The sequence below is a fragment of the Musca autumnalis genome, unplaced genomic scaffold, assembly GCF_047663935.1.
Source record: "Musca autumnalis isolate F117 unplaced genomic scaffold, ASM4766393v1 scaffold_9, whole genome shotgun sequence".
NCBI lineage: Eukaryota > Metazoa > Arthropoda > Insecta > Diptera > Muscidae > Musca > Musca autumnalis.
The window spans coordinates 1,077,564-1,104,510 of NW_027412450.1; the positions used below are offsets into that span (position 1 = coordinate 1,077,564).

The 26,947-nt window shown below is 33.9% G+C and overlaps 1 protein-coding gene across 3 annotated transcripts; it reads left to right on the plus strand.

The window, feature by feature from the left end:
- Window positions 1–26,482, plus strand: LOC141388237 (probable deoxycytidylate deaminase). 3 transcript variants are annotated; one of them, XM_073958256.1, is made up of 4 exons: window positions 1–119; window positions 7,121–7,215; window positions 25,674–25,763; window positions 25,971–26,482. In XM_073958256.1, the coding sequence occupies exons 2-4, from the start codon at window positions 7,138–7,140 to the stop codon at window positions 26,421–26,423; spliced, it is 621 nt and encodes a 206-aa protein (XP_073814357.1). In that variant the 5' UTR covers window positions 1–119; window positions 7,121–7,137; the 3' UTR covers window positions 26,424–26,482. The 3 variants fall into 3 exon arrangements, with proteins under 3 accessions (XP_073814357.1, XP_073814358.1, XP_073814359.1); XM_073958257.1 differs by lacking the exons at window positions 25,674–25,763; window positions 25,971–26,482 and adding an exon at window positions 11,834–13,155 and having other exon boundaries at window positions 51–119; XM_073958258.1 differs by lacking the exons at window positions 1–119; window positions 7,121–7,215 and adding an exon at window positions 19,223–19,351.
- The last annotated feature ends 465 nt before the right edge of the window (window positions 26,483–26,947 follow it).

The window sequence follows — 26,947 nt, forward strand, 5'->3', positions numbered from 1 at the left end:
CGAAAGTCGACACTTATCTATCCCTATTCCGGAAGTACTCGCAACTCTACATACAAGTACACTTTAGTTTGCAAACGTATAAAAATAGGTTATAATTCATCGCTGTTTAACGGATAAAAGTAAGAAAATATAAGGAATTGATAATGTATTTTTATTGTGCTGATAAATGTCTCGAAGAAAACTTTCGCCACAGGAATGGGTGTTTATTGGGCTCAAATAAAATGAATATAGTTACAATAAAATAAGTACTTAACAAACATGAAAAGTGAAGAATATATATTATTGTTTTTAAAATCCAATATTTAATTGATATTCATGTGCACAAAGTAGAACTTCATCATAACGAACAATTTTCTATTCCAAATCGTTTTATAAAACATAAATGTTTAAAAAAATGGATGAAATAGGAACTTAATCAAATCAATTTGAAATAATAAATTAAAGAAATCAATAATAAATTAATACATACATATATTCGTCGTATAAGCAACTTTGTATATCATAACCTGTTGCATGACTTGTTGCGAATTTAAATTGAGATTTCTTTTTGACGTCATCTTCACAAAGCAATGCTAAAGTAAAAACAAAAAATTAAATCAAGAAATGGGGGAAAAATATAAAGTCTGACTCATGTCTATGGTGAAATAATAAGGTGGTGTAAAACGGAAATCTCAATAGCCGTATTTATCAGGATTTATTTGCTAAATCCGGCCAAAATCTGCCGGATTTACCATGCAAAAATAAATTCTCCTATTAAGTGGATTAGTTTTAAAACCGGCATAATTCCTCGTATATTTTTTTTCAATATTTTGCTAGAAAATACAAACAGTTGCAAGTTACACAAGAAATAAGGTAGATGCATCGATGAATTGCTACACGAAAAATAATTTAAAATATATAAATTTGTAAACAAGGCGGAAAAATTAAATTTGTTTTGATGTACAAAGTTGATTTTAATCAACTAATACTAATATTTATGATGTCTAAACGATAAAATAATTCGTTTATTTATTTTAGATGGGCAAACTGTGATAAAATAATTCTTTATTTGCTCTTTAGGTAGCATTAGTAGCATAATGTGCTAACATTTTCAGTATTAAACAATTAATTTGTAATTTGAAGTATGTTTTTTGAGACGAATTCAATTTACAAAAAAATCTTTTGACGTTTCAAATTCGATCAGATGGGCTGATGCATCTACCTTGGTAAATGTGCTATGAACAAAAATCAGCTGACTGCCATTGTAATCCTCCAAAATGTATATCTAAATGCAATGAGATTTGTACTGGATTTATTAAATCCAGTCGAGGATTTATGGCTAATCTAAATAAGCGATTATGTCCACACTTTCTTTATGTGATTAGGTAAAGTACAAAAAAATAATATTTTTATTGACTTTTCATATTCACTACCTGGGTAATTGGGCAATGATTTGTGCCAATGGTTGCTGGAAGTCGCCTGTTAACACAAAAAAGTCAGTAAAGGAGAGAGACATTTTTACAGTTCTTTTACTGAGAGTATGCAAATTCTTGTGGACAAATTTCTTCTTGCAACTTCTTGCTGAAAACAATCAATCATCTGTTTCTAATTATTCGGTGATTTAGCTTTGTGAAAATTAAAAAAAAATTTATTATGGAAATAGCAAGCCTAATTGTATTGTTTTTTTTTTTTGAGAACATTGTTGCAGTGTGGAAAAAATTTTTGTTTTAGTTATTTTATTTTTTAATAAAATACAACATTTTTGCAAATTGTCCTCTTTTGGCAAGTTAGCTGATAGCTTGCTCTTTTTGCAGAGATTGTGTCTGTTTAGTTTTAAAACTTTTCTTGCAAAAGAGATTAAAAACACTTCTCCGAGAAAGTTCTTGCTGGACAATTTTTGCTGGGAAATTAACGAGACAGACCTAATACCCTAGACAGACGGCAGCGTTAATTTGCATTAATAACTGTATTTAATTTTGGCCTGACAGACGACAGTTTCTGCATTTACGAAACAGCTGATTGCTGTTTTGTTGTTGTTTGCAATGTATTTTTTTGTTTTCCTTGTGTCTCAGAGCATGAATATGCTCTCTCCTCCATATGAATATGGGCTCTCTTCTACGGCATTGCCATATTGAAATACCTAAATGCCTTTTAAATGCAGCTCGATTTTGTGCATTAAGAATGTGGATAATGCACGAATTAATTTGAATTAAGGCAGTTAATGCAAATTATCGCTGCCGTCTGTCTAGGGTATAATACCCCGTTTGCACTCATGGTACAAATACACAGGTAGTCGCATCGGCAATTGTTGGTAACATAAGGCAAAGACATAAATATAACTAAGACTAGACAAAATGCATGCAACAAAAAAATGTTTACGAAGCTTTGTATAGAAACATTACCCTTAACAGGTTGCAGTTAATTCAAAATCGCAACCAAGGAGGAACATTTCATGTAATGGTATCAGAAACGAAATTTATGAATTCAAGGATCTATTCAAGAATAATTCTATGTCAATTGGATCGGTAAATTCGGTTAAATACGTAAAAATGTATAAAAGAAAAAAATGTTATATCACCATATCGTGATATAACATTATGTTAAATTCAAAAGCCATTCACTGAAGAATGATAGCAAAAAAATGTCTTATCTTGTTGTATTTATGTCTTTGCATAAGGTGTCAACATTTGACATCAATTCAATGCAGTTGACACATTATGTTACCATCAGCTGGCATGATAATGCTACCTGTATTATTGTACCATGTTTGTACTTAACTGGATTGAAAAAAAAACCCACTGGGTTTCAAATGTCAATTCCATACCGCAAACTTCAAATAAATCCTCATAAAGAATGTTAAACCAGCAAAAACCTCTAATTCAATTCAACCGTTTAATAGTACGTTTACATATCACTGGATTTCAAATGTCAATTCCATTGCGTATACGTAACATAAATTCTCATTAATAATACGGTTACATTAGAGTTTTTGCCGGGTTAACCCACTTCATGCGGATTTATTTGACGCTATGGAATTGACATTTGAAATCCAAACCCATTGGGTTAATCCGGTTAAGTGTAACCGGGATACATAATACGTTTACATTTACGAAATCCACTCGACTTCAACTGTCAACTCCATTGCTTATAGTAAGTTTACATTAACGAAATCGGGTTGATTTCAACAGTCAATTCTTTTGTGTCAAATGAAATCTCAGCTTTGTTCCAAAACTAAAAAGTTTTAACAATTTTTACGACTTCTACACATTTTACCCGAAAACCCGTTCTCGTACACAAAAAAGTTGTAAAATGTTCACTTCTGTTTAAACAAAAATGGAGGTGAATGACGCTCTCTTTAAAAACTTCTTACACGACAAATTTAAGCGTGTAAAAAATAGTAACATGGTTGCCGGCGTCTGATTAGCTGGTCCGCCGACTTTGACATTTGTTCCACTGTTGCGTTCCGAACTTTTTGAAAAAAAAAATTGTTGTGTAAGAACAAACTTTCTCTCTTTGGCTCTTTTACAAGTTTTACTATTAAAAAGTATGGGAACTAATAGTACGTTTATATATAACCGGATTTAACAAACCCACTGGGTTTCAAATGTCAATTCCTTTAAGTATACGTCAAGTAAATCCTCACTAAGAAGGTTAACCCTGCAAAAGGCTATAATATAAACATAGCCTAAACTCTCATCTGAAATCCATTAGATTTCATTTGACATTTAAGCTATGGAAATGACAGTTGAAATCGAGTGGATTTCGTAAATGTTAACTAAGCATTAAATGCCAAATGAAATCCAATAGATTTCAGATGAGTTTTCATTTGACGTATACGTCATGGTGGAATAAGAAGGTGTTACATCAAATAATGTCAAACGTTAAATTTGCTCACAATAATGCATTACTGTGAATTGCTTGTTTACATTTTGTATGCGATTTTATTCACAATAACGAATTTTGACAACTGGTATGAAGATCAGCTGTTTTTGGCTTTACACCTTATTATTCTACCATGATATACGTGAAGGAATTGACAGTTGAAAGCGAGTGGACTTCGTAAATGTAAACCAAGCATAAGAAACTCAAATGTCAATACTACAGCGTATTCATCAAATAAAAGCCAGTGGACATACGGATTTATTTGACTTATACGGGTCCACGCTTAATATTAAAAATTAAATATATATTAGCTCTGTTCCTTTACGTGCAAGAATCTTCAATTTTTACCACTTTTTACTCGAAAAGCGTTCCTTTACTTCAGACACAATACAATTCATATGTTAGCAGTTTACAACTTTTACTACTTTTGCCAGTTTTAAGCTAAAAACAGATACAACGTTTGATTAAAGTTTTGCGTTGGGCGTCGAGAAAAAAACAACAACAACAGGGCGACGACGATACCAAAGTCCAGCGTTTATCTGTTTGTCGGCATATATTTCAAATGAATTTGAATTTTTCGGCATCATGCCCAACAGTGTAAAAACGGCCAAAACGACACAAAACTTTACTCAAACGTTGTATGTGTTTCCAGCTTTACCATTTTCAAGAGTAAAGGAACATACCAATTAATAAAGAACACCAATAGCAGCATTGTTCTTGTGCGGCAGTGAATAAAGCTGAAAACAGGTACAACGTTTGATTAAAGTTTTGCGTTGGGCGTCGAGAAAAAATAACAACAACAGGGCGACGACGATACCAAAGTCCAGCGTTTATCTGTTTGTCGGCATATATTTCAAATGAATTTGATTTTTTCGGCATCATGCCCAACAGTGTAAAAACGGCCAAAACGACACAAAACTTTACCCAAACGTTGTATGTGTTTTAAGCTTTAAAGAGTTCGGTTTTTCGCTAAAAAAGGCATCCTTTCAAAAGCTGAAAAGCCAATTGATAATTCCTATAGTCGGGATGAAATCATGATATTTTGCAACACTGTCAGTTCGTTTTGAAAAACATTACTCTCTGTAATAGAGGGTAATAAATGAAGTTAAGCCATTGGGGGAATACTCCAGCTTAAGCAAACAAAAGTAAAAAAAAAACACTAAAATGTATGAAATTAATTTGGGTGCAACTCAAATAAAATTATTTATTTGTAGCAACTCACCGATGCATCTACCTTCTTTCTTGTGCCAGTTTGCAACTTTTTGTATTATCTAGCAATATGTTGCAAAACACAGAGGATTCGAGGATTTATAGCTCATTTAGACTAGCCATAAATCCTCGACTGGATTTAATAAATCCAGAACAAATCTCATTGCATTTAGATATATATTTTGGAGGTTTTAAATGGCATCAGCTGATTTTTGTTCATAGCACAATTACCAAGGTAGATGCATCAGCCCATCTGATCAAATTTAAAATTTTTTTTTGTAAATTGAATTAGTCTCAAAAGCATACGTCAAATTACAAATTTATTGTTTAATACTGAAAATATTAGCACATTATGCTACTAATGCTAACTAAAGAGCAAATAAAGAATTATTTTATCGCAGTTTGCCCATCTAAAATAAACAAACTAATTATTTTATCGTTTAGACATCATAAATATTAGTCTTGGTTGATTAAAATCAACTTTGTACATCAAAACAAATTTAAATGTTTCCGCCTTGAATAGAACATTGGTGGCGTTTATTTAATTGGGATAGCTGTTACAATTTTGATTTTTCAAAATAGTCTGGCTTAATCCCTTTTGTTGTTTTAATATTTAAAACAACAAGTTTATTAGTGGAGAAGGTTTGGCATTGTTCGCCAAGGGGTAAGGCAAGGAAGACTAGTTTCGATCCACGCCACTGGATCTCATCAGTTCCCTTTGTTTCTTGTTTGTGGATATTCTCCACCGAAGTTATTTTTCAATAACTTCTTCAACAAGGAACTTTTTATACCCAAACATCAATCGTCAGCTCGAAGTATAAACGTAAACAAAGAAAACCCTTCAATGAGAAGTTTTTCTTTGGTAACCTAACACAACTCCGACGAAAGTGTTTACGAAACAAAGCAAACCTTCTTCCACTCGTATGTGTCGTTGATTTTTCAACAAATGCACATACCCAAATGCTGTTTGGTAGCTTATATACCAACAACACACAAAACCGTGCCAGTGTTTCTCAAATAGAACATTGGTGGCGTTTATTTAATTGTTTACAAATTTTGACATTCTAAATTATTTTTAGTTTAACAATTCACCAATGCATCCACCTTGTTTCTTGTGCCAGTTTGCAACTTTTTGTATTATCTAGCAATATGTTGCAAAAAACAGAGGATTCGAGGATTTATGCCGTATTTAAAACAAACCACTCACTACGAGAATTTTTTTTACATCCCGTTAAGGACATATGTATGTCTTATGCCAGACTATGAAAATTTTCATTGAAAACGTTTTGCCATTTTCTTCCAAATTTTCATTGACATCTACACACATATTTAAAATCATATGAAAATTTTGATATTTTCATTGCTTTGAATTGGTTTAAGAGTTATACGGCGTTTATATTATAGTTTTTTGCAGGGTTAACCTTCTTTATGAGGATTTGTTTGAAGTATATACAATGGAAATGACATTTGAAACCCAGACCCACTGGGTTAACCTTGTTATATATAAACGGCCTATAACGAATGTAAACACAAAGAATAATTTCAGATTACAGAACCTTGTGTACAGAGTTTCACCCCCTTCACACATCTTACCTACAAACTCGTTTTCATGTTAATGAAAATTTTCATAGTCTGACATAAGACTATGTTCGTAGGTGCAACCGTATGTATTCATGTATATTAGACATCATCATTTGTTAAGTCACTTGTTGCGAAATTAAATCGAGAATATTTTAACACCATCTTTTTAAAGTAAAGTAAAATAAATTGTGCTCTAAATCAAAATTAATTCAAGAAATCGGAGAAAAAAATTAAATTAATAATCAATTTGCCTCGAATCCGCAAAATGTAAAGAAAATGGTTATAACGACATGTCTTTTGTTCTGTGACTTTTGATGAAATTTAATGGGTTTGACATGACATCATCCAGCAAGAAAGAACTCGGCTATCACATAAGTCGACAGTCGCCCAAAAATTATATTAGTTATTAATGTAATCATAAATTGCATAGCCTTTTTCTCATTACTTTTTCTTTTGTCTGTATTTGTAGCGCAACTTTCTGTTGGTATGTCAAGTGATCCAAGTAAAGCGGAGATGAGCCAACAACAGGCAACAACATCAGATCCAACTGAAAGCAATAAAAAGGTAGGGGAGAACAACCATAACATTTTTAAGGGTACTTTTTTTCTATACTTCCATAAAATTAAGACCGAGACACCCCAGCCAGCATATTTTGAAAATTTTAATCAAATTCGAGTCTTTTTTGATCCGACTGCACGATTACAAAGCTGGAATATGAGCTCATTTTCTGATCATAAATGACTCCTTTGCCGGTAGGAAAACGTAAGCTCAGGCGACTCTTCTAAACAAATCACTAATAAGTCTTCCTCGATTCATTTTTGCCCAATTTTCTGATGGTATATATTAGGTGTGTACGATAACTTTCCCAGCAAGAATTAATCAGTCAGTTCCAGCAACCTCTCTCAGAGAATTTTACTCTCTCAAGCAAGAAAAATTGCAGAAAGTTATTGCATTTTGCAAAAACTTGCAAGAAAGTCAGCTGTTTCCGATAATGTATGAAATTTGTTTTTGTTTCTTTTGATATTTTAAACCCAAACGGAACAAAAACCTAAATTTTAAAATTGCAGTTTACTTATTTAATGCTTTAATCCTATCCACAACGCTTTAGAATCTAAAAAAATGTGCAATTGTGAAATTTTCTTGGCCACAAATGTTAACATTTCGAGTTGTTTACATTGAGCAGGTGATTAAAAGTCAGCTGATCAGACTTGCAAATTTTTGCGGGACAAATTTTCCCAGCAAAAATTTGCAAGTTCTCAGTCACAAAACTCTCCAAAAATCTCTCCAAACTCGCTCTCTTTTGCTGGATAATTTTGTTATCGAACAGCATTCAGTAAAAATTTGTACGAATTTGTCTTTTTCGAGTCGAATTTAAATCATTTATTGGTGATTTGTTGATTACTTTGCGACTCTTTTTCGGGTCTTTTTTGTGTCATATTTCTAATCGTTTATTAGTCGTTAGAGAGTCATTTATGAGCCTAGCCTTCTTATTAGACGTAATAAATTAAAAGAAATTTCTTTTTATTCTTTTTTGTTTCTTTCCTTTGTTTTATCGTCTTTTCTGTTTGTTATGTCGTCTTTTAATTATCCTTTATGTTGCGCGGTGGTTAGCTTCTTCATTTCACTTGACAAAACCTGAACATGTGTTGTGTTTGTCTATACACTTAATATTATATGTCATTTAGATATGACACCATTATGCTTGGTTTACATTAACGAAATCCACTCGAAATCAATGTAAACCAACCATTACACGATGGGGCCAATGACAGGTTTTCGAGGCAACAAATCACTGGGGCAAGCTAGACCTTCCAAATTTCGTACAGATGTTTATAATGGGCTTAGAAACTAATATGCCAAATTTGGTTCATATCGGTTCATATATACATATAGCTGCCGTATATATGTTCGCCCGATTTCAAGCAATTGATGGACCAAACACGCAAATTCTGCCCAATTTTTATGCGATTTGGAAAATACCACGGAATTAGGACTACAAATAAGTTTGCCAAGTTATATTGAAATCGGTTCAGATTTTGATATTGCTCCCATATATATTTTCGCCCGATTTTAGGTATTTGGTGCACCAATCCCGCTATGTATGTCCAATCTTGATGAAATTTGAAATGTGTGACGGATTTTGGTCTAGAAACATTTTTGGCAAATCATATTGAAATCGGTTCAGAATTGGATATAGCTCCCATATATATGTTCGCCCGATTTCAGGAAAATGATTGACCAAGCATGCAAATTCCATCAAATTACAATAAAATTTGGAAAATGTTACGGAATTCGGACTACAAATAAGTTTGTCAAGTTATATTGAAATCGGTTCAGATATAGAAATAGCTCCCCTATATACATATATTCAAATTTCATGGTTTTGTCTGTGCTTTGTTATAAGTTAATAAAAAAAGGTTCCAAATTTAGTAAAAATCGGCTAAGATTCCGCCATAAAAGCCAAAGTTTGCGATATCTTTGAAATTATATATTATTATTATAGACGTCTATTAAATTTTTCCGAAATCCAATTGGTAACATTAATGGGTTTCCGATTATTCGCCAACCAAAACATAAAAATGTCCACATTTTTAAGTATTACGACATCTGAAATCAGATTTTTATGAAAAGGCGCAGATAGGCGCAGCTAATTTTTTCACAAAATTATAGTACACATTAATACCTTTCACCACATATATATAATATCCTAGATCTACCTAGATCTCAAAAGTTATACTCCAGAGAACACATGGATAACAAAGCAAAATACTCCAAAAAAGACATAACATCTTAACTCAAAAATACATTTACCACACATAACATTTTTATTATTTGTTAACACTATCTTATTTTACATACACATTGAAGAGCTTTCCATGTTTAAAAAATATAAAAATGTTGAAATGTTCTTTTTGGCGCCTAAAATGCTTTTACTAATTATTTATAATGAATGTCGGAAAATGATGCATAAGAAAATATGTCACCATTGCCAGATCAGTATGTCGCTGTGTGATGTTACCAGATTGATTTATTTTTTTATTTTTAGTGATTCAAAGTGTTGGCAATCGAAATCCGTTATTATTTTTTTCAAATTGTTCACTTCAAAAATTGACTTTTTGCCTCAAAAACCTGCTATTGGCCCCATCGTGCATTAGCCGGATTTAGCCCATTATCAGGTTTTATTTGCTAAATCCAGCCATAATCTACCAGATTTCCCATACAAAAATAAATCCTCCTATTGAGTGGATTTGTTTTAAATCTGGCATAAATCCTCGTATACAACTCTGTTTTTTGCAACATGTTGCTAGAAAATACAAAATGTTGCAAGCTGGCACAAAAAACAAGGTAGATGCATCGGTGAATTGCTACATTAAAAATAATTTTATATACAGCGTGTTTTTGTAAAAACTTTTTGCCCATTCGTTCGTCGATTTCATGAACGAAGACACAATTTGGTTTTCATAGCGGTTGACGTTTGTATTCGCGTGACAAACAAATGAAAGCTTTTTATTTTCGTAATTTTTTGGTTTTCGTAACAAAATCAGACGCACGAATACGTCAAAAATAAACGAATGGAAAAGACCCATCGTTTTGAATGAAAATTAAATAATTTGAGTAATAAATGGCACAAAACACACGAAAACTGGAAGGGAATGCAATTTTATTTATTTCCATAGAAACACACGCGTATATGTACATCCGTTTCTTCATATTATCACAATTATTTTTGGACACATTTGATTACATTTTTTCTTATTTTTTGTTTTTCATCTGTTTATCGGGGTTTCCATCAAGTAACACATTTTACGTGCAGATGCCTATGCAAAATTCACAAAATAAGTATAATGGAAACCCTGAAATATAAAAGCTTTTATGAAATAGACGAAAGCTTTCAGATAAAAACGAATGGTTCGTAAAATTTTACAAGAACCAAATTTTGAACGTATACGTTTTAGTACGAACGGTTCGTGTGACAGGCAAGCATTTTTACAAAAACACCCTGTTAAACATTTGTAAACAAGGCGGAAAAATTAAATTTGTTTTGATGTACAAAGTTGATTTTAATCAACTAATACTAATATTTATGATGTCTAAACGATAAAATAATTCGTTTATTTATTTTAGATGGGCAAACTGTGATAAAATAATTCTTTATTTGCTCTTTAGGTAGCATTAGTAGCATAATGTGCTAACATTTTCAGTATTAAACAATTAATTTGTAATTTGAAGTATGTTTTTTGAGACGAATTCAATTTACAAAAAAATCTTTTGGCGTTTCAAATTCGTTCAGATAGGCTGATGCATCTACCTTGGTAATTGTGCTATGAACAAAAATCAGCTGACTGCCATTTAAATCCTCCAAAATGTATATCTAAATGCAATGAGATTTGTATTGGATTTATTAAATCCAGTCGAGGATTTAGGGCTAGTCTAAATGAGCTATTATACGTTACATTTATATCAAAGTTTTATAGAAAATGTAGATGACAAGTATTTACAACCAAACAAAAATAAAACCAAACAATCAGTTTTTAATCACCTAACTGTTCAAAATATGATCAGACGATACATAATTATAATCACTTTTCAAACATCTGCATGATCCTTTTTTGATTAAACATTTTTCAATCTTTATGAAGATCAAAATGTGACAATAAATAACAAAAAAATAGTCACATTTTAAACACCTCAATGATTTAGTTGTGATTACTACACATTTGTTGTTGTATTTTAAATTGAACTCTTTTTAATCATTACAGGGAGTCACTTTCGAGTCCCTTTCTGATCATACAAGCGACTTAGTCCCAATTTACATTAGGCGAGTTTACTTGCGGCAATTGTCAGTTTGAGGGAGAGAGAGGTGAGGCATATGGTAACCCTTTGCCTCTCAGCCCCCTCTCTCACCTACAAACTGACAATTGCCGCAAGTAAACTCGCCTAATGTAAATTGGGACTTAATCAATTTTTGATCACCAAAAGGACTCTAAAAAGACTCCGCAATATGAGTTTTGAAAAAACAATCTTCCAAATGCTAGCTGGGACATAAGCGGCTGACATTCTTGGTTAAGTGCATGACCGAACAAACAAGTCCCCCACATCTAATTTAAGACGTTGTGCAATCTTTGAAGCATGAAAGCTAAATTTTGGAATATTGTTTCTTTACATTTTCTTAATTCATTAGACGGATGACTTGCAACCTGAAGATTTCTATATGGGTATGGCACGTTTGGCGGAAAAATTTAGTAGGGATCCGGAAACAAAAGTTGGTGCGGTCATTGTCAGTGCAGAACATAATATTGTGTCCGTTGGCTACAATGGATTTCCCAAGGGTTGTAAGGACGATCACCAGGATTTAAGTTGGGAAAGACGAGACAAGAAAAATCCTAATATGAATGATAAACAGCTATATGTTGTGCATGCTGAAGCCGATGCTATAATTAAAGCAACTAAGTTGGATTTAGAAGGCGCCCACATTTATACAACACTGTATCCATGCAATGAATGTGCAAAATTAATAATTAACGCTGGAATAAAGGAAGTGCATTATTTGAGTAATTCCAAAAGTCACAAAAGAAAATATATAATAGCCAGGAATCTTTTGTGGCAAGCTGGTGTAACAACTGTTTGCACACATAAACGAAACCCAAAACAAATTAAAATTTCATTTTAAAAGATCTTAAGTCCTCATAATATGCATGCTATTCTTGCTTAGAGCAGGGTACACACGATCAGTTTTGAGTGTCGATTTTTCGGAAATATCGATAAATGTCAAACTGTCCAGCAACCACAAAATATTTCGTGAGTACTCCCATAAAGCTGGGTACACATTGTCAGTTCTGAATGACAGCTTTGTTGGTGCTTGCTAGTGTGGCCGTTCTTTTTTGTCATTCATCATGCAACCACAGAATATATTGTGGTTGCTGGAAGGTTGGATAATTATCGATAATTGCAAAAAATCGTCATTCAAAACTGACAATGTGTACTGTACTTAAGTCATATCTGGTAAATGACTAATGCAGGGTACACACGATAAGTTTTGACTGATAGCTTTGCTCAAATAATCGGTTGCTTGATAGTGTGGCCGCTCATTTTTGTCAGTCATCAGGCAACCACAAACTATTTTGTGGTTGATGGACAGTTTGACATTTATCGATATTTCCGAAAAATCTACAACCAAAACTGATCGTGTGTACCCCGCTTAAAGACCAAGTTCGACCTAATTCAAATGTGATTCTGAAATCTTTTTATTAGATCAAACTTGGTCTTTAGTCTTTTATCAGATATGACTTCAGCAAGAATGAGCCCACAAATAGAAGATAAAAATAAAAATTGTCAAAAATATTTGCTCTGTTCCAGAACCTGCAAGAAGCTACAAATTTTTACTACGATAATTTTTTTCCTTTATGTCATCGGAAAAATAGTAAAAATAAGTAGATTCTTGCAGTACTGGAACATACCAATTGTGTAGTATTTTTTTTTCATTTTAATAAATCACAAAATTGATTCGTTGTTTTGTTTATTGCATCACAGGAAATCTGGGGCCTCTACTACTTATCCACCAAAATAGGTCTGTTCGATAACACACAAATTTGTACAAACTTTTATGGCCCGTTTCCACGGTACGTCGTCTGTTCTCTATTTGTTGTTCGACCGACCCTCAAATATGAATAAACAAGTGAGCAAAGGCTATAGTAAAAGAATAAAAAAGGAAAGAGCAACTCAGTTCGAAATTTGCTCGGCCTTCTTTATTCTTTTATTTTTACTATGTCAGAAATGAATCAGGAAAGCAAGGTAAGCAGGCGAGGCTGCATATGTACCCAGGCCTTAATAGTGGCATGATCGTAATTAGTGTAAATTCTACACGTAATTAGGTCTGTCTGGTTACCCTTAAATTTGTAACAATTTGTACCAATTGTTGCAATAGAGAGCAATTGTACAAAGTTATATGGCCCGTTTCCACGGTACGTCGTAGAGCTGGCAAACCATCGATATTCCCAACATTAGATATTTTGGACTGGGTGCCACCGTGGTGCAATGGTATGCACACTCGCCTTGCACACTGAAGGTCGTGGGTTCGATTCCCCGGCCAGGCAACATCAAAAATTTCAACGGTGGCAAAATACTCCTCAGTAATGTTGGCGACATTTCCTGAGCATTTCAGCCATGAATAACTTCTCTACAAGTGGTGTCTTAGGACACGCCGTTCGGACTCGGCAATTAACAGTAGGTCCCTTATCATTGAGCTGATATGAATCGGAGTGCACTCATTGGTGTGAGAGAAGTCTTCGGAAAAATGGCAGAAACTTCAAAAAATCTGGAACAAATGTCAAAGTCGGCGTATCAGCTAATCAGAAGGCGGCAAACATGTTGCACATTTTTGCTCGCTTAAATTTATCGTGTAAAAAGTTTCTAAAGAGAAACCTATTCAGCGCCATTTTTGTTCAATGAGAGGTGAACATTTTGCAACTTTTTTGGTGTACGGGAACGCATTTTGGGTAAAAATGTGCAAAATGTGTTAAATGTGTAAAAACTTTTTAGTTCTGGAACGAAGCTAATTTGTACCAATTGTTGCTGGAAGTCGTCTGTTAACATAAAAAGTCAGCAATAGAGAGCAATGCGAGAGAGACATTTTGACAGTTCTTTCACTGAGAGTTTGCAAGTTCTTGCTGGACAAATTTCTTCTAGCTAACATTTGCAAGTCTTCTTCTTCTTGAAAGCAATCAGTGGAAAGTGGAAAAATCATTTTTTAGTTCATTTTCTTTTTTATTTTTAATAAAATACAACATGTTTGCTTCCTTTGGTTTCGTTATTGGCGGACAAATTGTTCTGTTTTGGCAAGTTAGCTGATTGCTTGCTGGTTTTTGCTGCGAAGTTGTCTGTTTACTTTTTACAATTTTCTAGCAAAAGAGAATAAAACTCGTTACTCTCTGAGAAAGTTCTTGCTGGGAAAGTAACCAGACAGACCTAATGTCTAGTTTTTGAAGATATTTTCCAATAAATGACTACGTCCGTGTTTAGACACACAAATTTTTCGGGAAAGTAAATTCAGTTTTAAGGCAATAGGGGGTAGGAAAGAGTATTGAGGAGCCCTTTCCTCTCCGCTCTCTCCCAAAAAACTCAATTTACTTTCCCGAGAAATTTGTGTGTCTAAACACAGACTATGAAATATCATTAACGGTCATGTTTATGTCATGTTCATACCAGCATTTGAATCACGTCGTTCGTTCTCATAATTACGTACACGAATTAACCCGTTCATACGACATTGTACACAATTCATGGCAACATGATTCATATTTTCATGGTTTTTGTTTACTGATTTTAAAGGAAATTTCAACCAAAATACGGGTAAAATTATTTTATATGAACTGAAAAAATATTTATCCTTCTTTCAGATATCTATTTAATATTAAATTCTATTATTTTCATTCATGTTTTCTATTTTTTCTCACAATTGTGGTGTTTTCAGTATATTTTAAAATTTTTCTATTTCAATAATTAACGAGAGAGAGACTTGCCAAAATAACTTTTTGGTATACAGACTTTCCGGTAGGCATATGATTTTTGTTTCTAAATTTGTACGCGAATTTGAAACGATGGACAAGAAATGCAACTGCAATGGAAGAGAAAACAAAATTTGCTATGATTTGAATGTATACTAGTCGTTAAACTGTTTACTTTTCATTCATATTTTGCAGTTTTTCCAAAAAGTTTTGGATTTTTAATAAATTTTTAATTTTTTATTTTTCCTGTCATAATTAATTTATTTCGATAAATTCTCTCATTTGTTAGAGATGGGACATATTTTATCGTCGTTCTGAGAGTAATTTAAATTGAACAATGCACAAAAATCGTTGTTCGTTCTCAAAATTTTGTATGGGAAATGAAGTAATTGTATCGTAATTTGGGGTCGAACAACGAATAGAGAGCGAATTACCGCTAGTCTGAACATGGCATTAGAGTACGTACAAACAATTTAATAATAGGTCTGTACGATAACTTCGCAAGTGAAAAGTACTTGCAAGTACTCAGCAAGTTCTCAGTAACGTCTCTTCACCAATTTTACTCTCTCGAAGCTAAAAATTTGCAGATTGTTATCGAACAGCAATTTGTAAAAACTTGCAAGATGTCAGGTGATTTGAAGAATAAGATGTTGGTGGAAAAGATTAGATAAATAAATAATAAAATAAAAAAGTAGTCACCACAAACTACAAAATAAGTTATTTTATTTACATTATCGTTTTCCATAATTAATTTAATAATTTGTCCCTTTTTTATTTCTATTTATTTTAATAACCAAGAAAAAATTTCCTTGCAAAAACTTGTAAACAAAAGTCTCCAAAACTCTACAATATTCTCTCACAATTGTCTCCAAATTCTCTCTCTTTTACTTTGCAAGTTTGTTATCGAACAGCATTTTGTAAAAGTTTGTGCAAATTTGCACAAACTTTTGGGTTATCGTACAGACCTAGTTTGTCTTCAAATACAACTCTGATTTACTAACACATACATACATTTGTCGTTTGTCTCCCAGCTGTCCATCATTTTTTCACAGACACTAGAGAAGACAAATTTTTGACATTTTTGTAAAAATAAGTGAGATAATAATTGAAGTGTGTTGAAAACAAAAGAACGTGAACAAAACCAAAATATGTAAACGGAAAACAAAAAGAAATCGACGATTTTCATTCAAAATTTTACAACTGTTTTTGCAGTTGTCGGGACGCCTACGTCACACAGGCAAGTTTTGGGATTTTGACAATCAATACATGAAGTCAACTGTCCTGTCATTTGTAAACGCAGGGTAACAAACAAATTGTAAGACCAAATAAATGTTTGTCAAAAAAAGGAGGAAAATATTTGCTGAACGGTGTTCACACTAAAAGCAATTTAGTTAAATTTTTGTTTGCTTCCAAATAGTTTTGTTTTCCCAAAAATCAGCTGTTTTCTTGTTTGCCTTTGAAAAATATTTTTGGTCAGATTGTGGCAAACAAATATTTGTCACTTTTGAGCAAATATTTGCCAAATGTGACCTTACCTTAAGAGTATTATTATAGCTTTCTCTGTGCAGGGATTATCTTATTGAAAATAGGTTATATCAACGATTTGAATATGATCCATACATCATTGCTGATAAATTTGTTCCTTAAGGCGAGAACACAATGGATTTTCGTTGCTTATTTTTTCCGCCTCGCTTCAAAGCGGAAAAGTGAAGTTGTACTGTGTTCAATAGGACAGACCACAACGAAGCGAGGCTTCAGGCCACAAAGTTGAAAATTGTTGAACTTTTGAATATAAACACGTGTTCCATCTGAAAAATAGAATTTGGCTGTAATTTTTATGTTCGTTACTAATTATTTACGAATTTGAAATACATGTTTTTTTTTTGTATTTTGGAACGCACACGCAATACGCAGAGTTATAGGTTTCGTTCTTAAAAAAAAATAATTTTATTTGATATATTGAAATAATTATGTTTATATCGCCCATGAATTTTATACCCTAGACAGACGGCAGAGTTAATTTGCATTTAAAATTCCTTAATTTGAATTAATTTTTTACCCTGACAGACGATAGTTTCTGCACTTATGAAACAGCTGTTTGTGTTGTTTGTTTGTACCCAGCAGACCATTTCATAAAGTTTTACAAAATTTCGCCAAAATATGCTGTTTAACCTTTAACTGTGGAGGTGGGGGTAAATTTTACCCCTTTGATCATATTTTGTTAATTACTTTCAAATGATTTGAGCGATCGGTCTAATTTTCTTTGTATCTTCATATTTCCTTAACATAAGTAGGCAGTAATGTTTTGGTTGTCATATGACTAGCAAGTGAGGAGATATGCTTAGGGTGGTGTAAAAATTACCCCACGTCCAAGTTCTTGTCACTGTGGCACAGAAAATATTTTACCACCACCTCCACACTAACGTAAGTATCCTATGTAAAAAAATGACCCCACGTCCAATACGACGTATGAATTTCATGGAAAAGTTTTGACCACACGTCAAACTCGACATATGAATTATATATTCTGCATTTTCAATTAATCCATTATCACAGCAAATCAGTGTTCCTATAATAAGGCAATTGCTAGAAGAGGACGATAAGTTCAGCAACGTTGACGGTGATGTTCGATTCCGAATTCAACATAACCAAAGGCTACTTACGTTAAATTATTACTAAGATCTTGGGCAAGGACTAATAGCCCCATCCAAAATATATCCCAGAGACTCGAAAATATGTTATATATGCTTAGTAGGCATAACAAAAAAACTACACATACCTGTTTCCAATCCAATAAAGGAATATAAATGGGTTGCATCATACCCATATGTATGTGTACAGTGTACGATCACTATGAATGATAATTCAACTATTTGGTACCCTGCAGATTTTTAAAAGACGTGTGTTTTTGAATGATCTCTGTATTTTTATTAAATACGTAGGCAAGACTGTCAAAAAATGTAATTTCACGTTTTTAAGTATTGTTATATTATTTATCTCTTCTAAAAATAAAATATGTCTTTTTTGTTGGATTAAAAAAAGGTTTGTGAAATGTAGAGCCTAATTTTCTATATAAACAAAGAGTGTGGTTTGATTTGATATTATTTTATTATTTCCTGACACAATATCATGCAAACAATGCAAAATATTATAAAAAATAGAAAATATATAAAGAAATATTTAAGAATATGTATAGGGGTAAAATTTACCACCACGTCAAAAAGTACGTCCTACATTTTCACCTCCAAAGTTAAAGGTTAAGTTAGAATTGATTCTACCACTTTTAATTGGCCCTATGAATTGCATAGGTATATTCACAGTTTATACAGTTGGCCATTCAGCCCAAACTAGTTAGCCCTGACTATTTAGTTTGCTGTCAAATACATTATTGTGACATAAAATACAAAGGAAATCAAATCACAATAATGAACAATCTATTATGTTTGTTGTCAAAAGTTGCTAACAGAACTCTGAATGGCCAACTGTATAAACTGTGGGTATATTCGTTGAAATCTCCTCATTCCTATTTATTACACCCCTGTAATAGTATGAGAGATTTCAACGAATATTCACTTGACAACCGCCCTCTTGAAGCATCTATGCAGATGTCAACACAAAACATAAATAGAAAAGATCGATCGACCGCTTGAATCGCAAGCAGTACCCGCGCTTTATTGTAAGCTCTTGCATGTACATATCGTTGTACATAATTATTCGAAAGGTAATATTGTTTACCAATAATAAACACACGGCAATCGAGCCAAACCTTTTATTAAAACTATCGTGTTTTATTTTATTTCTATTTCTTTCATATTGATGGCCACTCGTACACATTGGGCGTACTGGCTCCAGGGATGTCAACTGTTCCGAGGTAAAAATCGCTACAGCCACATACGCACCATAGGTCTGTAGCGATTTTTACCTTAAAACAGTTGAAATTCCTGCTTAAACAGTGGTTTTTGTACGTCAAAAATCACCACAAGTAGCGGGAAAACCACCAAGTTGGCACCCCTGACTGGCTCTATTGTGAGAGCCTACATACACTTGTTTCCACCAAGTCCCTATAGTGCGGACTAAACATTTGGTCGCTTCGGGCCGAATAAACATTTGATCCAATCGAGCCGGATATTCCAGTTGGCATAATTTTGGAATTAAAATACAGTCCACAACATAATTGCAGCTTGCAACTACCATCGGTACGTATAGTGCAAAGTGAGCAATAAATAAAAAGAAAAACAAGTGTTCGTTTGTTTGTGCGGTCGTTTTACAACGTCATAGATTCCCTCTTTTTTGTTAATCGGTCAAAGTCCAAATCGTGGACAGACATACGGGAATAGAAATATCAAAACAAAAATAATACATATTTGCTTCTAAATATTTCGCTTTAATTTTTGTTTATTTTCCTCTAAATTGTCGTTTACTTGCTTCTTATTGTTGTTGCAAAAGGTGTAGAAAATATTCCCTAAAATATTTCTAATTTGCATTGATTTCGTTTCGCTTTAGCAGTGTAAATATACAAACATATTTTCATAAATACATCGGTTACATATTTACACTGCACGGCCTATTCGTGGTCCCTTCTGTGTTGATACACACACGCTTGTATAGCTACATACTCCAGCATCGTCGCTCTGTCGTACCGTCTAGTCGGTCAGTAAGTGGCTTGCATGCAAATATATACACACACGCATGCACGCATAAATATTGCATTTTTGGACATTCCTCTTTCTGTCGTGTCCGTTTTTATTGCACAGTCTCCCGCCGGTGTATTATTACACAGTACCCGGTCAGTAAATTAGTATTGTGACACATATTATTATATTTTATAGTAAATATAATAAATCGGTGTCAGGGAACTTTTTAATCATTTTTTTGGAATTGCGTGAACCCTACAATCGATCGATTGGACCTTTTCTTGCGTAGGGAGTTATTTAAACATATTTATTGCGATTTGTATATTTTTGGAATTTCAATATAGTTTGAAATTTTTGTTGCATTATAGGACACAAATACGCTACATTCGGTAGTTATTTGTATGCATTTGATATTGCACGCATCCTACAGTTGGTCAATTGGATTTGCTCTTTTGTAGGGAGTTTTTTACTCGAATTTTGTGATTTTTTGGAATTTTGATATTGTTTGAATTTCGTGTTGGTTTTTTGAACACAAATACACTACAATCGGTGGTTATTTGTAAATATTTGATATTGCATGCACCCTACAATCTGTCAATTGGACTTTTTCTTGTGTAGAGCGTATATTACTCATACTTTTTGTGAATTTTGCAATTTTTTTCTGGAATTTTGATATTGTTCGAATTTTCTGTTGCATTTTTTGGACAAATATACACTACAATTGGTAGTTATTGGTGAACTTTTGGTTGACATTAGACATTTATGGTCGATTTATTCTCAAATAATACCGCCTAGTGCCGTTTTAGGTAATAATTTTGTAAATTAAATGGTAGTTTACAATTTTTACCTACATTTTGGAATTTAAATATTGTTTTAAATTTCTCATTGCAAATTCTCAGCAAATAGGTTGCTGTAGATTCTTTAGTTGTCGACAAGGTTTTTGTTTGATTTTCGTTTGCAAAATATAGTGAATTTTTGGGATTTTGAATATTGTTTCAGATTTCCGATTTTAAATCAGCACGCTACAATTGGCAGTTTGAGAATTTATCTTTTTGTGGAAAGTAATATATTTAATAGACCTAAATTTTTGCTGTTAAATTTCATTCACCATTTTGTTGGTTTAGATTGTCGTTTTTTACTAATATGGCTTTCAACCCTCCACATTTATTAATTCGTGCTTCCAAGTCTATCGTGACATTCGCTGAGCACTTCGGTACATTAAAGGAAGATGAACTTGACTTTTATGGTCTCGAAGTTTATTGCGAAGAAATTGAGAAATTGTGGAAGAACTTTCAGGGAATTGTTCAAAAATGCCTCTCTCGTATAGAAAATCCTGAGAAACTTCATGTAAATTGTAAATTGTTCGTCAATAATAAATAGATTGTTATCAAAATTTCGTAGTTCTGCTAAATTGTCCCCGAACACATTGGAAAATAGTTCGGTAGATTCCTTAACGGAGCATCCCGGTGATATTTCTTCGAAAAGCCTGTCGTGTGATGCTAATGTTAAAGACCTGAGTTTGTCGACCCACATTTCTTGTGATGTGGGTACACAGGCGTCTAGCTCTACAATATTGAGTATTGGGAATCCTAGAGTAGGCACAAACTTCGTTGCTGATCTCCCAAATATTGATAGCATTCGTAATATTGCGTTACCTCCTTGCGATATTGAAGTTTTCGATGGAAACATTCTAAATTGGCCCACTTTTAGATATTTGTTTAGTGCGGTTTACGTAAATAACTCCCAGTTGACAGATATTGAACGCTTGTGTCATCTGGTTAGTAAAACTAGTGGTGAGGCTCGAGAAATCGTCTCGAAGTTTCCTCTGACTCATAGGAGTTTCGACCTGGCGTGGAATGCATTGAATTCCACTTATAATAATCCACGATTGCTTGTCCACAATCAATTGAAATCGTTGTTTTCACTTCCTGTTTTGGATCAGGAAACCAGTTCGGGACTAAAATCAATACAGCGTGGAATAAATAGTTGCCTTTCGGCAATGGCAATTTATGAAATACCTACGGATAATTGGGATCCGATTGTGGTTTTCATTTGTTTACAAAAATTGCCTAAGATCACACACGCTTTATGGGAGCAAAGTGTGACAAATAAGTCTCGTCTTTCAACTTGGAAAGAATTAGATGCATTCTTGACAGAGAGAATTCGAACTCTTCTGTGTTTGCATGAAATGAGAAGTGTTGGCACTTTGTATAATTCGACTTGTAAAGTGTATCCTAAATCTTGTACTTCTTCTCCTCACTCTTCTCCCAGTCCCAAACACTTTTCGGCACCTCTTCGTTCGTCTCCTAATTCTTGTTGCGTTCTTTGTACAGAGCAACAACACAAATTAAATGTTTGCCAGCGGTTCGTAAATTGTACGCCGTTGGAAAGATATAAAATGGTCAAAAGGCATCGTTTGTGTGTGAATTGCCTACGGAAGGGACACGAAGTCAAAAATTGTGCTAGTCGTTGTTGTCGAATGTGCAATCAGAGACATCATACTCTATTGCACAGAGATCGCTCTATTGTGAGCAGTACGAGTCAAATTGTGACTCCCAGAAGTTCGAAGTTGTCAGCTTCCAACTTTCGGCCTAGAACCTTAAATAGTAGCACAAGTTCGTCTACATCTAGCGCTCCGTCGACATCGGTCGATAATTTAGTTCGACAATCCTTCCACGTAAAGAAAGGAAAGAAAGGAAAAGTTCTATTGGGAACAGCGCTGGTGAATATCGTTCATCACCCCGCTTCTGAGTCGTCTCTCGTTTCGGAACGACTTCAAAAGGATCTGGGACTCCAGGTCCACTCCAATAAGTCGTCCATATCTGGAGTAAATAATACTGTCGCAGCTACATATCGTAAAAGTTGTACATTGAAACTTCGTAGTCGTGGTGACAGGTCGTCTATTTATGAAATTTAGGCGTTAGTTGTAGATTCGATATCGGGAAATCTTCCCACATTTTCGGTCACTTCGGACCTTATGTCGGATTTGTCGAATATAGTTTTGGCAGATCCTCAATTCGGCGAATCGCGCCCAGTGGATATTTTGATAGGAGCAGATTTGTACCCGAAGATAATTAAAAATCGTACTCTTCGACTTTCGTCCGGTTCGCTGCTCGCTCAAAATACATCATTTGGATGGATTGTTACGGGTCCTGTCACTTAAATTTGGTTTTTCGTAAATCGTACGGAAAAATATTTGTAAAGCGGCCTCAAACAAACATAACGAACGTTAGCTCACGTTGCACTATCGTTCGCAGGGTCCCTAATGGCCTTTTCGTTAGCCAGGTCTATGGTGATCTGCACAACTACTGGGTCCCTAATGGCCCAGTCGCTTGAATGGTCCCTTATGACCATATTTACCGCGGGGTCCCTAATGGCCCGGGGTCCCTAATGGCCCAATCGTTTAGTTTGTAAGCCTATCACATGGTCCCTAATGGCCATATTTACCGCGGGGTCCCTAATGGCCCGGGGTCCCTAATGGCCCGGGGTCCCTCATGGCCCAACGTTTAGCATGTAAGAATGTTTTTGAAAAAAATGATATGCTAAAAAAAAAAATCAAAAATTGAAAGAAAAAATGTAAAAGGTACTGCTCACGCCTGCACTATGCCATTGCTTTATTTCGTATATTTATAATTAATAATTACATTGATTCTACATAGATTAACATTGTATTTGTTAAAACATCTGGATGTTTCAAGGGAGGCGGCAAATGTTTAAGTTAGAATTGATTCTACCACTTTTAATTGGCCCTATGAATTTCATAGGTATATTCGTTGAAATCTCCTCATTCCTATTTATTACACCCCTGTAATAGTATGAGAGATTTCAACGAATATTCACTTGACAGCCGCCCTCTTGAAGCATCTATGCAGATGTCAACACAAAACATAAATAGAAAAGATCGATCGACCGCTTGAATCGCAAGCAGTACCCGCGCTTTATTGTAAGCTCTTGCATGTACATATCGTTGTACATAATTATTCGAAAGGTAATATTGTTTACCAATAATAAACACACGGCAATCGAGCCAAACCCTTTACTAAAACTTTTTTTTGTGTTTTATTTTCTATTTCGTTTCTTTTTATATTGACGGCGAAACGTACGCATTGGGCGTACTGGCTCCATTGGGGAGCCTCGATAACACTTGTTCCCCCAAGTCCCTATAGTGCGGACTAAACATTTGGTCGCTTCGGGCCGAATAAACATATGCGAAACAAGTATACTTTCTACCATTGACTTTTTCACTACGATAATGCAAAAATAAATATTATTTATTCGCGATATTTTTGAGTCTTTTTAATATAAAAAAATGTCGCAAAACTCTAAAGGAACATTTGAAGAAGATATTACTTTCGATAGAATTGGTATGGTGGGTAATGAAATGCTTGTGAAAATAAAAATTTTAAAAATAGATTTGACAGAAGGTGCGAAAAGCGATTAGCTGCTATTCTATTCGAGAAAGACCACTACTTATTTGAAAGAATCGCGAAAAATTCTGATTTGTTTTCCTTTTTATTTTCTTAAACATGGAAATTTGACAAAAGACAATTGATTTTCAATGCAAATTGTGTCTCAGAGCATGAATATGCTCTCTCTCCTACATGAATATGGGCTCTCTTTTACAGCATTGCCATATTGAAATACCTAAATACAGTTTAAATTTCCTTTGATTTTGTGCATTAAGAATGTGGATAATGCACGAATTTGAATTAAGACAGTTAATGCAAATTAACGCTGCCGTCTGTCTAGGGTATTACGCTTCGATGTGTGATACCAAGAAATAAGCGGCCTAGAGAAGAAATAAGCTAAGCAGGAAAATTAAGCTAAGAGCTGACTGTGTTCTCACCTTTATTAGTTCTGATTTATATTAACTTGTTATCTATACTTTTACGGCGTTAAATACTAGTTTTGTTTTGTTAACACACTATTTTCAGGCAAAAATCAAAATCCTAATATTTGAAACTCGTCAAATTTCCCTTTATTTAAAGAATTAAAAAATGGATTCGTGTCTAAAAAATTCTCGAACTATTACAAATAATAAGAAGTATTCTGAAGCTCCTGAGCAACTGGACAATTCATTTAAATATATTTAAAACTACCGGTCCGTCGACTATCACAATGTCGAGAAAAAAATAAAAACGAAAGAGTAATACCATACTTCCTTGTGTTTTAAAATGTTTAATATTTTTTTGAACTATATGTTTGTACCGTGCATGGCCTTCTTTGTTATGTCACTTCTGATAAAAGAATAAAGAACGGTCAAACTAAATTCGAACTAGGTTGAACTTTGCCCTTAAGTCCTTTACCAGAAATAACTTAAGCAAATAGCCAGCCACTTATGTACCGAGGCCTTAAAGTATCGGTATCGAAATGTCCTCGCAATGTTGAAAGCAATGTCCAAATTATGGCTTTTTCACATGTATGACATCAGCTGCTCTGTATATTAGTATACCCAAAGTGACAACATACATGTGAAAAAGCGTATGGTGTGATATAGCCATTAGGCCGGACAGTAAGCCCAGCTGACAACAAATTTAAATAAATGTTAAATAATATAATAAATAGCTCTGTTCCAGAACTAAAAAGTTTTCACAAAATTTATATGAAAATCGTTTACGACTTTTACAACTTTTACCACTTTATAAAGTACGGGAACAGGCCAATAATTTGATTATATCCTTGTTACAGCCCGTTTTTAGTATATACAATTTCCCGGGAATTCCCGGGATTGTCAGCGGGATTGAAAAATGAGTGGGAAATGCGGGAATTCCCGGGACGGCATGAAAAACTCTAGTCGCCCAAAAATTGTATTATTGGTTACTAACGTAATTATAACTTGCATAGCTATTTTTTTTTTTATTTTTCCTTTTGTCTGTATTTGTAGCGCCATCTTGAAGCTGATATGTCTAGCAATCCAAGTAAAATGGAGAAACTGGATGAGCCAACAACATTAGTTCCAGCGACATCTGAAAAGGTAGGGGAGAACAACCATGCAATTTTTAAGGGGCCTTATTTTCTATACTTCGATAAAATTATGGCCGTGACACATAAGCGCCTGGCATTCTTGGTAAAGTCCATGGTCGATCTAACATGCCCCCACTATCTAACCTAAGATGTTATGCAATCTTTGATGCTTGAAAGTTAAATTTGTAATATTTCTTTAATTTTTTTAATTCATTAGACAGTTAATGCCTCGGAACGTGAGGATGTCTACATGGGTATGGCATTACTTGCGGCAAAACTTAGCATAGATCCGTATGTACAAGTTGGCGCCGTGATTGTCAGTGCAGAACAAAGTATTGTGTCAGTTGGCTGTTTTGGATTTCCCAGAGGTTGGGACATAAATTTAGGTCTGGTGCCAGATGAATGTGTTGTACATGCTGAAGCCGATGCTATAATTAAAGCAACTAGGTTGGATTTAAGAGGCGCCCATATTTATACAACACTGCTTCCTTGCTGTGAATGTGCAAAATTAATAATTAACGCTGGAGTAAAGCATGTACATTATTTGAGGGAAAAAACACATAGAAAATATAAAGCTTCTAAAAAACTTTTTGGTGCCGCGGGTATAGAATATAAGCAGCACGTGACAGAAAAAAAAGAAATTAAATTTTTTTTGGAAGGCTACGAATAGAATACAATCTTTTTAAACTTACATATGTAATGGTTTTTTTAAATAAAATACAAAATTGATCCATTGTTTTTATTATTACATGTCTATATCACTAGAAAGTCTGGTATCTCGACTAAACGTAAGTCCCAATTTACATTAGGCGAGTTTACTTGCGGCAATTGTCAGTTTGTAGGTGAAAGAGGGTGCTGAGAGGCAAAGGGTTACCATATGCCTCACCTCTCTCTCCTACAAAATGACAATTGCCGCAAGTAAACTCGCCCAATGTAAATTGGGACTAAGTCATGATGAAATTATAAGGTGGCGTAAAACGGTCAGTTGATTGGTTTCAATCAAGATCTATTTAACAGGTCACGTAAGTAGCACAAATATAACTCTGTTTTTGCCAAAAATTCTTCAATAGCTCTGTTCCAGAACTAAAAAGTTTTTACAATTTTTACCACGTTTACACATTTTGCGTTCCCGTACACAAAATTTATATGAAAATCGTTTACGACTTTTACAACTTTTACCAATTTATAAAGTAC

Coding starts and splice junctions, on each gene's coding strand:
- LOC141388237 (XM_073958256.1), top strand. CDS start 7,138: ATGTCAAGTGATCCAAGTAAAGCGGAGATGAGCCAACAACAGGCAACA. Junction 7,216..25,673: donor CAACTGAAAGCAATAAAAAG/GTAGGGGAGAAC, acceptor CTGTATTTGTAG/CGCCATCTTGAAGCTGATAT. Junction 25,764..25,970: donor TTCCAGCGACATCTGAAAAG/GTAGGGGAGAAC, acceptor TTAATTCATTAG/ACAGTTAATGCCTCGGAACG.